The 13583-nt window shown below is 44.4% G+C and overlaps 1 protein-coding gene across 2 annotated transcripts in view; it reads right to left on the bottom strand.

Annotated features, from left to right (window-relative positions):
- Positions 1–645: 645 nt before the first annotated feature.
- LOC147463695 (histone acetyltransferase HAC1-like) overlaps positions 646–13583 on the bottom strand; it is a 64392-nt gene continuing 51454 nt past the window's right edge. Inside the window, exons 16-19 of one of the 2 annotated variants that reach the window (XM_086490278.1) lie at positions 1651–1868; positions 1277–1561; positions 1082–1127; positions 646–998 (exon numbers count right to left, since the gene is read on the bottom strand). In XM_086490278.1, the coding sequence (XP_086346404.1) occupies positions 1447–1561; positions 1651–1868 (333 nt within the window). In that variant the 3' untranslated portion in view covers positions 646–998; positions 1082–1127; positions 1277–1446. Of the gene's footprint in view, positions 999–1081; positions 1562–1650; positions 1869–13583 lie in introns of both variants that reach the window. The other variant, XM_086490271.1, reaches the window with a different exon arrangement.

Genomic DNA, 13583 nt, shown 5'->3' on the forward strand with positions numbered 1-13583 from the left:
ACAATTGCAGACCGTATAAAACAAATGAGGAACACAAATCACCTTGTGGCCTTCACTTGTCAGTAGCGTGCACCCCTATGGACAAGTGTTTCAATAGATTTCAGTGCACGATGGTGTTGCCAAGCTTTGAAAGTTTGGCATCCTTCTCTTGCATTTCTTGTTGCAAGCTCTCTCTCTCTCTCTCTCTCTCTCTCTGTGCAATTTCTTCTTGTAAAGCCTACCGGTACAAACATCCATCCACCCAAAGGTCTACATTAGTGTCTCTAACCACTCGATGTTGATGTGAGGATCATTGCTCGCCCACACGTGTGGCCTTCGGTGCAATCTCCGTGGATCAAACTCTCATATCTTCCTGCAGTATAGTGCTCCAAATCTCCACTTCACATCATATCCTTACTTGGAACTCAGCCTCCCACCTTCACCCGCTATTATCTGATTCATAATTACATAGCCGTCCATTGTATAACACGTGTCTTCTGATAAATGTTGTCAACAATGGAGCCTGTGCAGCACACTCATTTCAAGTTGCTTGGTGGTTTTTTAGATATCATCCCTAGACTTACATCCATTTTGATGGAGGATACTTCAAGTTATTACCCAAGAAACACATGAAGCACTATTGGACAAGCTGTTGGAAGAGCCAGAAGTAGTAAGAGGAGAAACTGAATACCAAAATCGAAAGGCATGTACAATGTACACTTGACGCTTCCGAAACTTTACCACTGCCTTTGAAAAATTAACTTTTTACAAGGCATCTTTAATGCCCATCGCTTGTTGATACAGAAAAAATGGATATATGTGAAAGGGAAAAGGCGAAAAGCCTTTTACAGTACATGGATATAAGAATGGTGAGAGAGAACCTAGGATTCTACCTGTACAGAGAAAACTGTCCGTCAAAGTCCTGGGAGCAGAGACTTCGATGCTCCAAAAATTGTAGAGGGGTAAAGAGTTCCGGAGGAGGTGTCGACAAGTACATCATTGTGGCATCAGCATATGCCCTGCTCCAAACAGATCACAATGTTATGTCAAAAATCCAAGCTAGAAACATCGAAATTCAAGATCAGAAGAAAACATAGTAAACCTGGTCCATGTAATCCAGGTTTGAGTTGAGCCTCATAGTGCATCGCCTGCCATAATGATATGATTTAACTCAAACACCAGCAAGAAGCACAATCCTGCCAGTGCAGTGAAAATCTTGCTGCAAAAATGGGTGCTGTAGGCACTTGGCTCATTCAGTCTCCACCAAACACAAAGAGCTCTGTCACATTGACCTTACCCCAAGATGAACAGTCCGTTAGCTTGTCGCCACATGTTCCTCCTGGCAAACAATAGATCATACAGGAACTGAAGAGAGCAGCAAAAGACGAGTTCCAACGGCCCCTTAGCATCTGCAATGTTTGCCCACATTTTGCCATGGAACTTTCTGTGGTAGAAGATATTATAAGGTCAGCTGCAGCCTGCAGCAGCTTCTGCCGCACGTTGCCTCATCATCTCCTTCACGGCAGCTCTTCGACGAGACTCCATCTGCTGCTGCAACCTTCTTAAGTGTTCTTTCAGATCCCTGCAATAAAAAGCATGTAGCTCATGACATCTGCTTATGGGTAAGCCAACCCATGCTTTTTATTTGCACATTTAAACAAAAGCACTCACTTGCATCGAGGAACTCTACATTCTGATTCTTTGCAGGCTCGAGCATGTAATTGCAGCAAGTACCACATTTTCTTGCATAAATGACAACCCCCTGATGCTCTAACCCTGCAAGACATGCCATGTCGAAATAGCCCTTTCACTCTGCGGCAGTTCGGGTAATGGCACTGTGAGGATCCACATTGGGACGCATGAACTAGCAGGTCCAGCATCTTTCGGAGCTGTTTTGACAGAGCACAAGAAAAATCTCTCTCTCTCTCTCTCTCTCTCTCTCTCTCTCTCTCTCTCTCTCTCTCTCTCTCTCCACCCACATCATGGGTTTGGCTCTCTCTCCACACCGTTTTTTAGGGCTTCGTCACCCTTTTTTTGCTGTTTTTAGAGTCTCGTCTCATCACTGTTTTTTTAGGTTTCGCCACTGTTTTTTGCTATTTTTAGGGTTTAAAACTGTTTTTTTCTGGTTTTTTGGGTTTCAAATATGTTTTTCCCCTAGATTTTAAGGTTTCAAAAATGTTTTTCCCTAGATTTTAAGGTTTCAAATATGTTTTCTGCTGTTTTTTCTGGTTTCAAAATCGTCTCTTGCTTTTTTAAGGTTTGCTTGTGTTTTTTGCTATTGCTAAGGTCTCTCTCTCTCTCTCTCTCTCTCTCTCTCTCTCTCTCTCTCTCTCTCTCTATATATATATATATATATATATATATATATATATATATATATATATATATATATATATATATATATATATAAAAGAAGCATTGGAGAAGTGTCAATGGCTTCTCCCACACATAAGAAGACACATACCTCGCTGGCCCCCCTCAAAGCCTACTTCATGCGGACAAGGAAGAGGATGTCGGAAATAGAGAAGGAAATGAGAGAATGGAGAATTGAAGTGGAAGAGTGGAGAAAGGAGAGGAGCACTATTCTTCAAAGATCGAGTGAAGAAAGAGATAGCATGCGTAGGAGGATCGCTTCGCTTGAGGAGAAAGTAGTCATTCAAGATTCCATCATCCGAAATCTACGAGGTGAGCTTCTTGAAGCCAAAAGTGGGCGACTTGAAGAAGGGTAATTTCAGCCTTCTGTGATGGAGGAGTTGAACACAATCAAAGAACAAGGCCGTCACTAACTTGACGACGGCGGCACTGCCTGATGAGAGAGAGAGAGAGAGAGAGAGAGAGAGAGAGAGAGAGAGAGAGAGAGAGAGAGAATTGCTTACAGAGAATTGCCTGAGACGAGAGCGACCGGGGAGAGTTTGCTGCTGTCTGCTTTTTTGAAGTGCGTGCTATTTTTACTGCAACAAGCATGGCTCCAAAGAATAGCATCTTTAAATAGCTTCAAAAAGCCTAAAAGTTGTGTACAACATTTCATAAGCACCACGCCTATATCACTGCAGGCAGTGCCAACAAGTGCCGGCCATCAAGGAGGAGGAGGAAAAAAAGTCATCCCGGGTCAAGGTCATCACCAAGACACAAAAAAAAGTGGAGGCAGCTGAGAAGAGGATCGAGGTCGCCAAGAAAGGGAAAGGTAAAGAGGCTTCTTCTCCACCTACCAAAAGAGCAAAGAAGGCGGGTGTGTGCCTTACATGTGAGGGTCACCAACTTCGAGGATGTCAACAATGTTGAAAAAGATGTCACATGTCACAAACGGGAGCACACACGAATGATCAACAAGCTGAAAATAAATAAACTTCCAACTTAAAAGAGATGAGGGAGAAGATCGACACGGTATTTGGGACCAGAAGATGGGCTTGTCCCCCCTTAAAGTGAATTTTTATAAGGGGAGATTTTTTTTACAAGCACAAGAACCGGAGTGACCCCTCTCTTCTAAATCTTCAAACTCGATGGTCAATCCCTTCCCGTGCGGGAAATTCCCAAGAGTCCATCTGTTCCTAGAGCATGAAGCCCCACAGACCGTTCCAGATTCTGTTCCCGGAATCTTTGAGCACAGCCCAAGGCCTCGTTGCTCCTCCGTGATGGAGTACCTGCAAAAGCACAAACACGAAACAACAACGCATATCGCGAATTCACAATTGCTACCTGTCGCTCCGAGTACGGGAAGGCGAACTCCAAGTATCGGCTTCTCTTGATCACTTGCAGATTCCCGCTCGACGTGCTCCTTGTTATTAGCACTAGTGCTTCTGGGAGACTGAGATAGAGCACGGGCTGATTTTATAGGCGCCCGCACCGGGTAGGAATAGCTGGTGCGGAGCCGGCCGGAATAGGAGCCTGAGGTAGCGCTACAATGGGGGAGGGGCTGGCTGCCCTTTTTTGGCAAGAGGAAAGAGAGAGATCGCTTGCGTTAATTTCACGTGATGGGTAGCGCTGGCTTTTTTTTGAAGAGGCCTTGGTTAATATTTTAAGTGACTTATTAAGTGGACATCAATCACTTTTTTAAAAAATGTGAATCTGAACAAAAACTCAACAAAACTGAATGAGCTAAAATTTATGCTATACAGTCACATTCCAGGCATCCCCGGATGCAATTCTCAGGCACACATGCAATGCAAACATAGATTCCTCGCAGAAAAGCATTCGCTCTTTGCGAAAGATATTAAGCTTCTTAGAGGCCATCTTTATTCTTGTGCTTGTGTCTTTGCGCATATTCTTTTTTCCAGTTCGGATTTCTTGCCATACCAAAGGAATATTCCCTTCCTGATCCTCCCGTCACCCATCACGAGACGCATCAAGAATATCCATTTCTTGGTCTCTCCTAATTTCAATAAAAAGAAATTAATCATAAAAATAAGAAAATGGTCCATTTAGCAACATCTCTCTAGGCTTCTAAACAATTGTCCTCAACTGTAGTGCTTGTCCATATCCTTTCAAAATCTCGAGATAAGATGCTAATTCCTACTCGGTCATCCACTGAGTGTCCAAAGTAGAATAATTCTTGAACTTCACCTAATACTTCCGTGTAATCTTCCTAAACTTGAGTGGCCGCTCCTGATGATGAATTATTTGCTCCGGTTGGAGTATTTCTTCCGTTTCCTCAACCTCTAAAGGTTCTCAGTAATAGGCTAACTTGGAGGCGGTCCCACATATGGCCGGAGTAAACTAACATGGAAAGCATTGTGGATCTTCCAATTAGATGGTAGATCTAATCGGAACGTCACATCATTCACTTGGTCAATTATCTTAAACGGCCCATAATAACAATTGGAGCTTTCCCTTTATGAGTCGCTTAATTGCTCTCTTAACTTGCTTGTAGGCCATGTCCAAATCTCGAACAAATTCATCTGCTGAAAACATCTTATCCTTAGTGACAAGGATCAGTGGAAGCAAAGGCTTACCATAAAGAATCTCAAAGAGTGCTTTCCCCATAGACGAATATAAGGTATCGTTATACATGTACTCGACAAGGGGCAAATACTTCGCCCACTCACACTGTCTGTTCAACACATAAGACTTCGGCATATCCAATACAGTGGAATTAGCGATCTCACTCTATCCATCCATTTGAGGATGATACGCAGAAGAAAAATTCAACTTCGTGCCAAGGTTAACAAACAAAGCACGCCAAAAATTTCTTGGCATGCGACTCGTGAGGATCTCGATCACTCACAACAGACTTACGCATCCAATGATGCTTAAAGATCTGTGCTAGTAAAATCATAGCCATATGATCCGCTTTGATTGTTTTCCTGACTGGAACAAAATGTGCTTGCTTTCTAGATCACATCATTTCCGATCCGAGTCTTTGGGAGATCCATAATAAAATCCATGGCAATACTCTCCCAGGGTTGATCGCGCACAGACAAAGGTTGGAGTAACCTAGGCCTCTTATGCCGATCGTACTTTACCTTTTGGCAAACCAAACATTCCCTAATATATTGATCAATACCTGCTCTAAGGCTTGGCCAAAAGAAATATCTTTCCAATGCTAAAGTCATTGGGAGGATACCTCGATGACCCGCATAAGGCGAAGCATGTGCTTCTTCCATTATTTTTTTCGTCAATGGCACTGCCACGCAAATTGCTTGGTGATGGTAGAGGTAACCATCCCAAATGGAATAGGGATATTCATCCTCTTCATTATGTAACTTGCTCCAAAAGGAGGAGAAGTCCGGGTCGTTCGGATACAAATCTGGAAGTGATTCCAGTTCTTGGTGATATACAAAAATAACTGCATTCACCCTAGGCCGTCTAGACAATGCGTCCGCAGCTACATTCTTACTCCCAAACGTAAGAAAGATCTGGAAGTGAAACATGGACAAAAAGTTAGCCCATCTCATCTGCTTCTCGGATAATTTCCATTGCGTGAGAAAATACCGTAAACTCTGATGATCGGTTTTGATCACAAAATCCGCTCCTAGAACATAATGCTTCCAGGTAGACAAGGCGTAAATCGCAACCATAAGTTCCTTCTCGTAGATTGAGGCATCCAATTCTGCATCCTTAAGTCGTCTACTTTCATAAGCCACTGCATGAGCTTCTTGGTTAAGCATTGCACCGATGCGATCACCTGAAGCATCGCAGTGAACCTTGAATGATTTCCTTAAGTCTAGCACTATCAAAATAAGTCCATGGCTTAATGAATACTTTAGCCTATCAAAGGCATCACTTTCAAAATAGGTCCATGGCTTAAGAAATACTTAAGTCTGTCAAAGGCACCTTGTTGTATCGATCCCCATTTGAAAGGAATCTTCTTCCTTGTTAGGTCATGAAGTGGTCCTGCTACTTGAGCAATAACAGGAACACAATCCCAAAGAGCTACGAGTATCATGTACCGTAGTGGGATTTGGACAAACTTATATCACCTGGATCTTTGTCGGATCCATACTCACTTCGTTTTGTCATACTGTATGGCCGAAATAGTGTATCTCAATGACAAAGAACTCACTCTTCTTTGCATTCACATGCAACTCATGCTTTCACAATTCCTTAAACACTATGTCTAAGTGCTTCCGATGTTCCTCCTAAGTCTTCGAAAAGACGAGTATGTCATCAAAGAACACTCCTGTAAAATCTCGGTATGGGCTGAAAATTCGATCCATCATCCAGTTGAATGTGGCAAGAGCATTGGTCAAGCCGAAAGGCATTACCAAAAATTCGTAAAGTCCAAAGGTTGTGCGAAAGGCAGCCTTATGGACATCCTCAACGATTCTTGATAGTGATCTTGTTTAGACATCCATAGTCTATGCACATTCGAAACGTGCCATCTTTCTTCTGCACCAGTAAAACTAGAGAGCACTAAGGCGAAGTACTTGGTCGTACTAGACCTTTTTCCAGAAGCTCGTTGACTTGCTTCAAAATTTCCTCTTGCTGAGCAAGTCTTATCCTGTAAGGGGGTTGGTTTCGAGGAGAGCTATCCAGTATAAGATCAATGCGATGAATGTTCCGAAGGTAGCTTATCTGGCAGAGTGTCCGTGAAACAATCTTTATACTTTTCAAGAAATTGAAAACGTTTAATTTTCAAACTAGAGAGCGAACCCTCATTAGTTTTATCTTTTTCTCGTGCAAAAATCAAGTAAGCAGGAACGCACTTCTTTCTTTCCTTTTTAATGGAGATATGGCTTACAATAGGGAATAGCCAATCCCCTGCATCGGCAAAAAGTTTAATGTTCTTGCCCTCATGCTCAAAGGCGAGGGTCTTTTCTACATAATCCTTGAAAGATAAGGAGAACTATAGGGATTATGGTATACCTTTATGTGCTTTTAGCTTAGTTTCATCAATTGATTTTGTTAATTAAGTTTCATAACCGATGGTGTCAGGGCTCTCTCCCCCTCTTTGCCACTCTCTTTTACATTATATCGTCCATCCCCCCTCCCCCTCTCTCTATCTCTATCTCTCTCGACAATTTCCGTGAAAGATAAGGAGAGTACTAGGATTATAGTATACCTTCATGTGTTTTTATGTTAGTTTCATCAATATTTGAAGTTTCATAGTAGATGGTGTCATGACCGCGAATGTTGTCCCCAGGGCATGCAAGGCGTATTAGACATCTTGATCAATCTCAAAGAGCTAGGCATCAAATAGCAAGAAATAGAGCTAGGAAGTCTTTGTGCAACAAAAAATCCTTCCATGGCACCAATTCTATTTGGAAATTGCTTGATACACAACTTAGGCTGCTTAGGCTTTGAATGCTCCAATTGTGGAGCTACAGCATGGAAGGTTGAAGGAAGAAATATTCGTAATTTTGTAGGAAAGTATTGTTGTTTGGATGGCAAGATTCGTTTGCTGCCTTTTGAGTGAGCCACCCCCATAACTGAAAGATTTGATGCAATCCTCTACACGATGAGGCAAGAACTTCTTAAAGAATATTCGTGGATACAATAATGCACTTGCGTTTGCCTCTCTGGGTGCTTACATTAATGAAAACATGTCCCGAGGAAGAGGCGTTTACACCTTTAAGGCACATGGTTGTATATATCACAACATTGGTCCTTTAATGCCAATTGAAGGACGTAATGAAGTTCCTCGATTTGCACAGTTGTATTTTTTTGACACGGAGCATGAGCTACAAAATAGGCTGCTTCATGTTCCACGCTTGGACGTTGAAGTATTACAAACTTTACAAGAAATGATGCATATGGTAAATCCTTATGCTCAAGATGGTGATAACGGAAGCTCTCTCTACTGGGTAGCAATAAGTACTTGACCAGCCCTTGGGCGATAGAGACAGCAGAAGAGGCAGCAACAGAAGAAGGTCATGCAGCCTTCAATGCTCGCAGGGTCAGCACCTCATCGTTTCCAGTCTTTTCTCATCAACGTTTTTAGTTGTAGCATCAGCATTTTCAGCCTATGATCGCCATCAGATTTCAGCCCCTAGCCTCGTCATGGTTGCAGATCCTAGCCATCGACATCGCTAGCAATTTCAGCATTCAGCCATAGCCTTGTCGTCGTCGTCGTCGTCGTCAACACAGTACCCCAACATCTCGCACCCCTTGTGTTTTGGCTTGGCTCCTCCATAGCTCAGCATAGGGATCTTCAATACCCATCAATACCCGCAGTACCCCTCTGTACCCACAGTACCCTGCAGTATCTCAGTAGTACCCAGCAGCAGTAGCATCAGTACCCATTAGCATCAGCATCTCAACATTTAGCCATTGTATCAACATTGTGCAAGAATAAAGAAAGTACTTGCTCTGGCAATAGAACAAGGGGACCCTTGAGTGTTGGGACCCGACATTCGGTGTCGTTTCTTTTCTCTCTCTCTTTGCGTCTCTCTTGTTCATTGTGTTCAATTCAGTTTCTCTTTTAAGTGAAGTGAAGTAACCTTGTGTTTGTACGGAGTACTAGATCCGAGCAAATCCTTAAACACTTCCTTTGCACCTGACATTGGTATAAGAGCTCTATGCGTGCTTGGACTTCACGAACTCAAGGGAAGTACCGAGAACCCCAAGTACCCAAGTATCCCAAGGACACCAAGAACCAAGAACCCAAGTAGAGCCAAGAACACAAGGAACCTCTCTCTTTTTTTTCCCTCAAAGAATCTTCGAGTCCCGATCTCGAACTTATTAGCTCTCGTCTTCATCGTCATGTCTTTGAACGAGGATTGACATCTGATACGCCACAATCCAGACCTTGAGTACCAGGATCTACTTGCCTCCTATGCGGATATGGAAGGACAAAGGGCATGATCCACTGCCACACCAACAGGTCTGGGTCCAACCGTGCGATCCTGGATACTAGAGATGAAGCTCGATTGTGCCATGACATAATCCACTGTGCCGGCTCCATGCCTGTGTGGAAAGCATGTAAAACCTCCCGCATCGGGAAATCTCTGTAGGCCATTCAAAATCGCCAGCCCATGTGCAGTCCCCATGTCTATCAAGTGTCGTCCATATTCGGTATGCTCCACATCCTGTGATGGTCTGGGCAGACCCGTCTCTGCAACATCCAACTCTCTCAGCATCTCCTCGGAAGTATCATAAAATAATGTCTGGTAATGGACAGTCCTAGCATTGAAGTCCCTTAGAATGATAACGTGACCATCTCTAGAGAACTCCCATATGTCATCATTGAAAATAGAAAAGGGGGATTGCCCTTTGGGTGGTGCATATACTGACGTACTCGATGGAAAGTAATAGATAGCTATGTAAAGATATATGCATGTCTCTGATCTCAGTCTCACCCACATGTACCTAGCCTGCTCATCCTTGCGGGCTATATGTATCGACGACTCCAACTCCTCCCTGAATAATACTGCCACTCCCCCAGAGCCCCGCCCTCTATGCTCTGATCGTGTCTCCTGTCTGCAGGCTCTCTCCCATCTGTATCCAGTGATATGAGGCATAGACTGCCCAGGGACGACGGGCCTGATGTGTCTCAGAGTAGAAGATGATGTCTCTCCCAGTAAAACTATCCTCAAAATCACCCACATCAAGACGTCTACATCCATTGCAGTTCCAAGTAGCAACTTTGAGTGTGGTCCCATAGGTCTCACACCGTCATGTGGAGCGTTGCTCCAATATCCCGACTCTTCCATCTCGGTAAAAGCCAATCTTTCCTTTTTCCCTTGTCGCTCTAATCTCAAGCATTACCTCCTGCATATGAGCGATCTGTGAGAGGGTAAGGTCATCTTCGAGAAACGCTTGTCTTCTTAAGAGTTGGTCTTTTCTTCAAAAAGTCCTTATTTGCTTCCATGGAGGGAAAACGAAGGATGAGTGCCCTTTCTTTTGACGTTTTCCCACTACTTCCATTTTTCTTGTTGCCCACTCTCCAAGCTCTTGTGTGCATCGGCTCATGAACCCCCATCAAAGTCATGAGTTCTTTTACCTCTCTGTCCACATTATCTTTGTCTTGAAGGCCACAAATTCTCACATGTGAAGCGCGCACACGTTTTCTTTGCTCCTCTTCTAGTGTCAGGTTGATAATGATGGGTGCAGAGTTACCGGGGAACGCCCCTACCAAGGCCTGGAACGCCGGAACGGCGTTCCGGCCGGCTACAGGTGCCCGGAACGGCCCAGCGTTCCGACAAACCAGGGAATACCGGAACGGCAAGGGGGAACGGGGCCGGAACGTCTCGGAGCGGCTCGGACGCCGAAACGGCAGCAATGGTAAGAAAGCATAAAGGGGCAGATTTTGGGTGTGTGTTTTTCCTTATAAATTGCTCCCCCCTCACCCCTTTCCTGCCCAAATGCAACAAGCCTCAAGGCTCTCTCTCTCTTCCTCTACCCTCGCGCTCGGGCCTCAAGCTCTCAAGCTCTCTCTCTTGGGCTTGCCCTCAATTTTCAAGGCTTCAAGCTCTCTCTCTCTCTCCCTTCGTCTCAAGAAGTGAAGCCTCTCTCAAGCTCTCTATCTCAAGCATGCATTGTGTCTGTTGTGAACGTACTATGACCCCGCATCACCACACGATGCAATCAAGCCATAATAAGGTGGAATGGTATGTTTTTTGTGAGTATTAGAGTCAAAGGACTCTTAACACTACTTGTTTTCAAAGTTCAAACACATAACACTAAAAATTGCATTATTTGGGTGTTTTTTAATGCCTCCCGTTCCGCGCCGTTCCCATTCTGGACCCCTTGTTGTTCCCCCGTTCCGCAAGGAGGCCCATCGCCGTTCCCATTTCGCGTTCCGGGTAACTATGGGTGGGTGTAGACGTTGTTTCCTTGCCTTTTCCTTTCTTTGCAACCTTGATCCATTTCTCGGTCCCATCCGCCTTCTGTTGAGTCTTTGTAATAACATCCACCCAAGAAGTCATCATTTCTATGTGCTGCTCTCCCCCTCTTTGATAGCCCGCACTTGCTCTTTAATCTTGTTAGAGTTCTTCTATTACTGAGGGTTGTAATTCTCCCTCTTCAATTGTGCTTCGTGATCATGCCTCCGTGAGATCCTTCTTGAGTGACGCAATCTCTTCATCTTGGGCCGTCAGACGCTCTTCCAGTACGGTTATCTTGCTCTCTTGGACCAACACGCGTTCTTCGAGCATCTTTATTGTGCCCAGTAGGTTGCGGTTGATTTTGTTCATGGTTCCGTTTATTTCCTCTCTGCACTTTTGAATGGCATCCTCTAAGGGGTCGGTCTTATCATTTTGTTTCCTCATGCTTGATTGCCGCCGAATACGAAAGTGTCGAAAGTTCTGGCGGTAGAAAGGAGACCACACTATACGCACAAGTGCTTCCACACTATGTATACATGTTCCACATCAAGCATACATATCCAAACCACATTATGCGTCCAATTTTCCCCCCTGCTTGCAAATTTCGGCAATTTCTGAGATAACTGAATTGTCTGCGATTTCTACAAATTTTCAGCAATCTGAAATTTCTGAATTTCTGAATTTATTGCAGTCTGAAAATTTATTCCTGAACTTCTGATTTTTGCAGTCTGAATTTCTGAAGGGGCGTGAGTGGGGGGGGGGCTTCTATCGTGTGAAGGGGCGCTCGCGTAGCAGAGGGTTGGCAGCTAGGGTTTCGCGCAACGGTTAGAGTTTGCACAACAGAGGGTCAGCAAGCTGCTCAATGTGAACTAACCAAAGTACGCAGCTACTGTCACAAGTGATGACGTGGCTGCCACAAACCCTAATTCTGTTGAAACCTAACCCTAAAACCAAAAACCCAAATTCTGTTGAAACTCTAACCCTAAAATCAGAAACCCTAATTCTGCCCTAACCCTAACCCTAACCCTGATTTGCTGGACATCAGCCTGATTCACGGAAAGCTGGGCAGCTTTTTGGAGTTGCTTTTTCTACGCAAATTGCTGAGAAAAAAAGAGAGAACCCTCTTTGCTTTATTTTAGCAAGAGAGAGAGAGAAAGAGAAAGCCTCTCTGCTTTATTTATTAAAAGAAAGAGAGAGGAAGAACTTTTGCTTTATTTCAATGCTTTTGCTTGAAGCTTTTGATTTCAGCTTTTGGGGCTCTGCTTTTAGCAACCCTTGTAACTTTAAATATGTGAGCAGGCCTCTCACAACTCAAAGCATCTGGTCAACGAGTGCTAGCTCAGTTGATAGAGCAAGAGCCTCTTGTGTCTAAGGTCTTGGGTTCAAACCTCCTTGACAACTCGTGTGACATGAAGCCCTTAGGGGCTGTTCCCATGGTCCATATGATGGGTTGGCCACCCTTAACCGGCTAGGATGCTCTACCTCACGGAGTCGGGTGTGTGAGTTGTAATTTCAAGTTCCTACTCTCTCAAAAAAAAAAAAAAAAAAACTTAGAGCATCTTGACGCAGAGTCGGAGTGTGAGCGCCTGCCCGCGCTCTTGTACTTTGAACTCAGATTACAACAAAAAGAAATACCAAAAGGGGCGCCAGTCTTTGGGGCCAATATCTCTAGGCACGGAACTCCGCCGGGCCAGTGTTGAATAAATTGTGAACTGTGAAATGTTTTGAAGTGGTTATTTAGTATTGTCGTGGTAGATTCTTGACTTGGAGTGTCCAAGCTTGTTACAGCTAGCTGGGATAGCTAAATAGCTAAATCACAGGAGATCCAACATCAGTCGCTGGCGGATCTCATCAATCTCCTCCATGGTCAATAGTCTGACCGCGCGTTGTGTATGTCTGGCCAAAGTGATCCAAATCTTCTGATGTAGCCTCCGTCGATGCTGTGTAGTCCTCCACAGTCGTGGGCGCTGGATCTCCCCAGCTCAATCGCTTGGTCGATCAGTGTGCCTCTGGTGAGAAGATGCTCTTTGTAGAAAGCTATCTTTGTGCCAAGCTCTTGTGCTGGCTGTATCCATGTCTTCCTGGTGTCTAGCTGAGTCGAGTCCTAGCGGATGAGCCTGGTGATCTCGAACTGTGTAAGAGTGAGAGATGGTGCATCCAGTGAGTACTGGAACTTGGAAGGGTGGCAACCTGTCTATGCTGAAACCATGGCCTGACACCATGATGTCATCTCCCCATACCAGCATGATGTATCTCCCTGCATGGCTAACTATCGAGAGGACTCAAGTGCAAGGCAGGCATATCTGTCTCTGGGAAGTTCCCACATGCGGTGTATGAAGGAGACTGATCTGGTAAGCGCCTCAACCACTAGTGGGGAGGCCGCTAGCTCTGCTCATATAATTG

Source organism: Adiantum capillus-veneris, chromosome 2, assembly GCF_014529385.1.
Source record: "Adiantum capillus-veneris isolate H3 chromosome 2, ASM1452938v2, whole genome shotgun sequence".
Taxonomy (NCBI): domain Eukaryota; kingdom Viridiplantae; phylum Streptophyta; class Polypodiopsida; order Polypodiales; family Pteridaceae; genus Adiantum; species Adiantum capillus-veneris.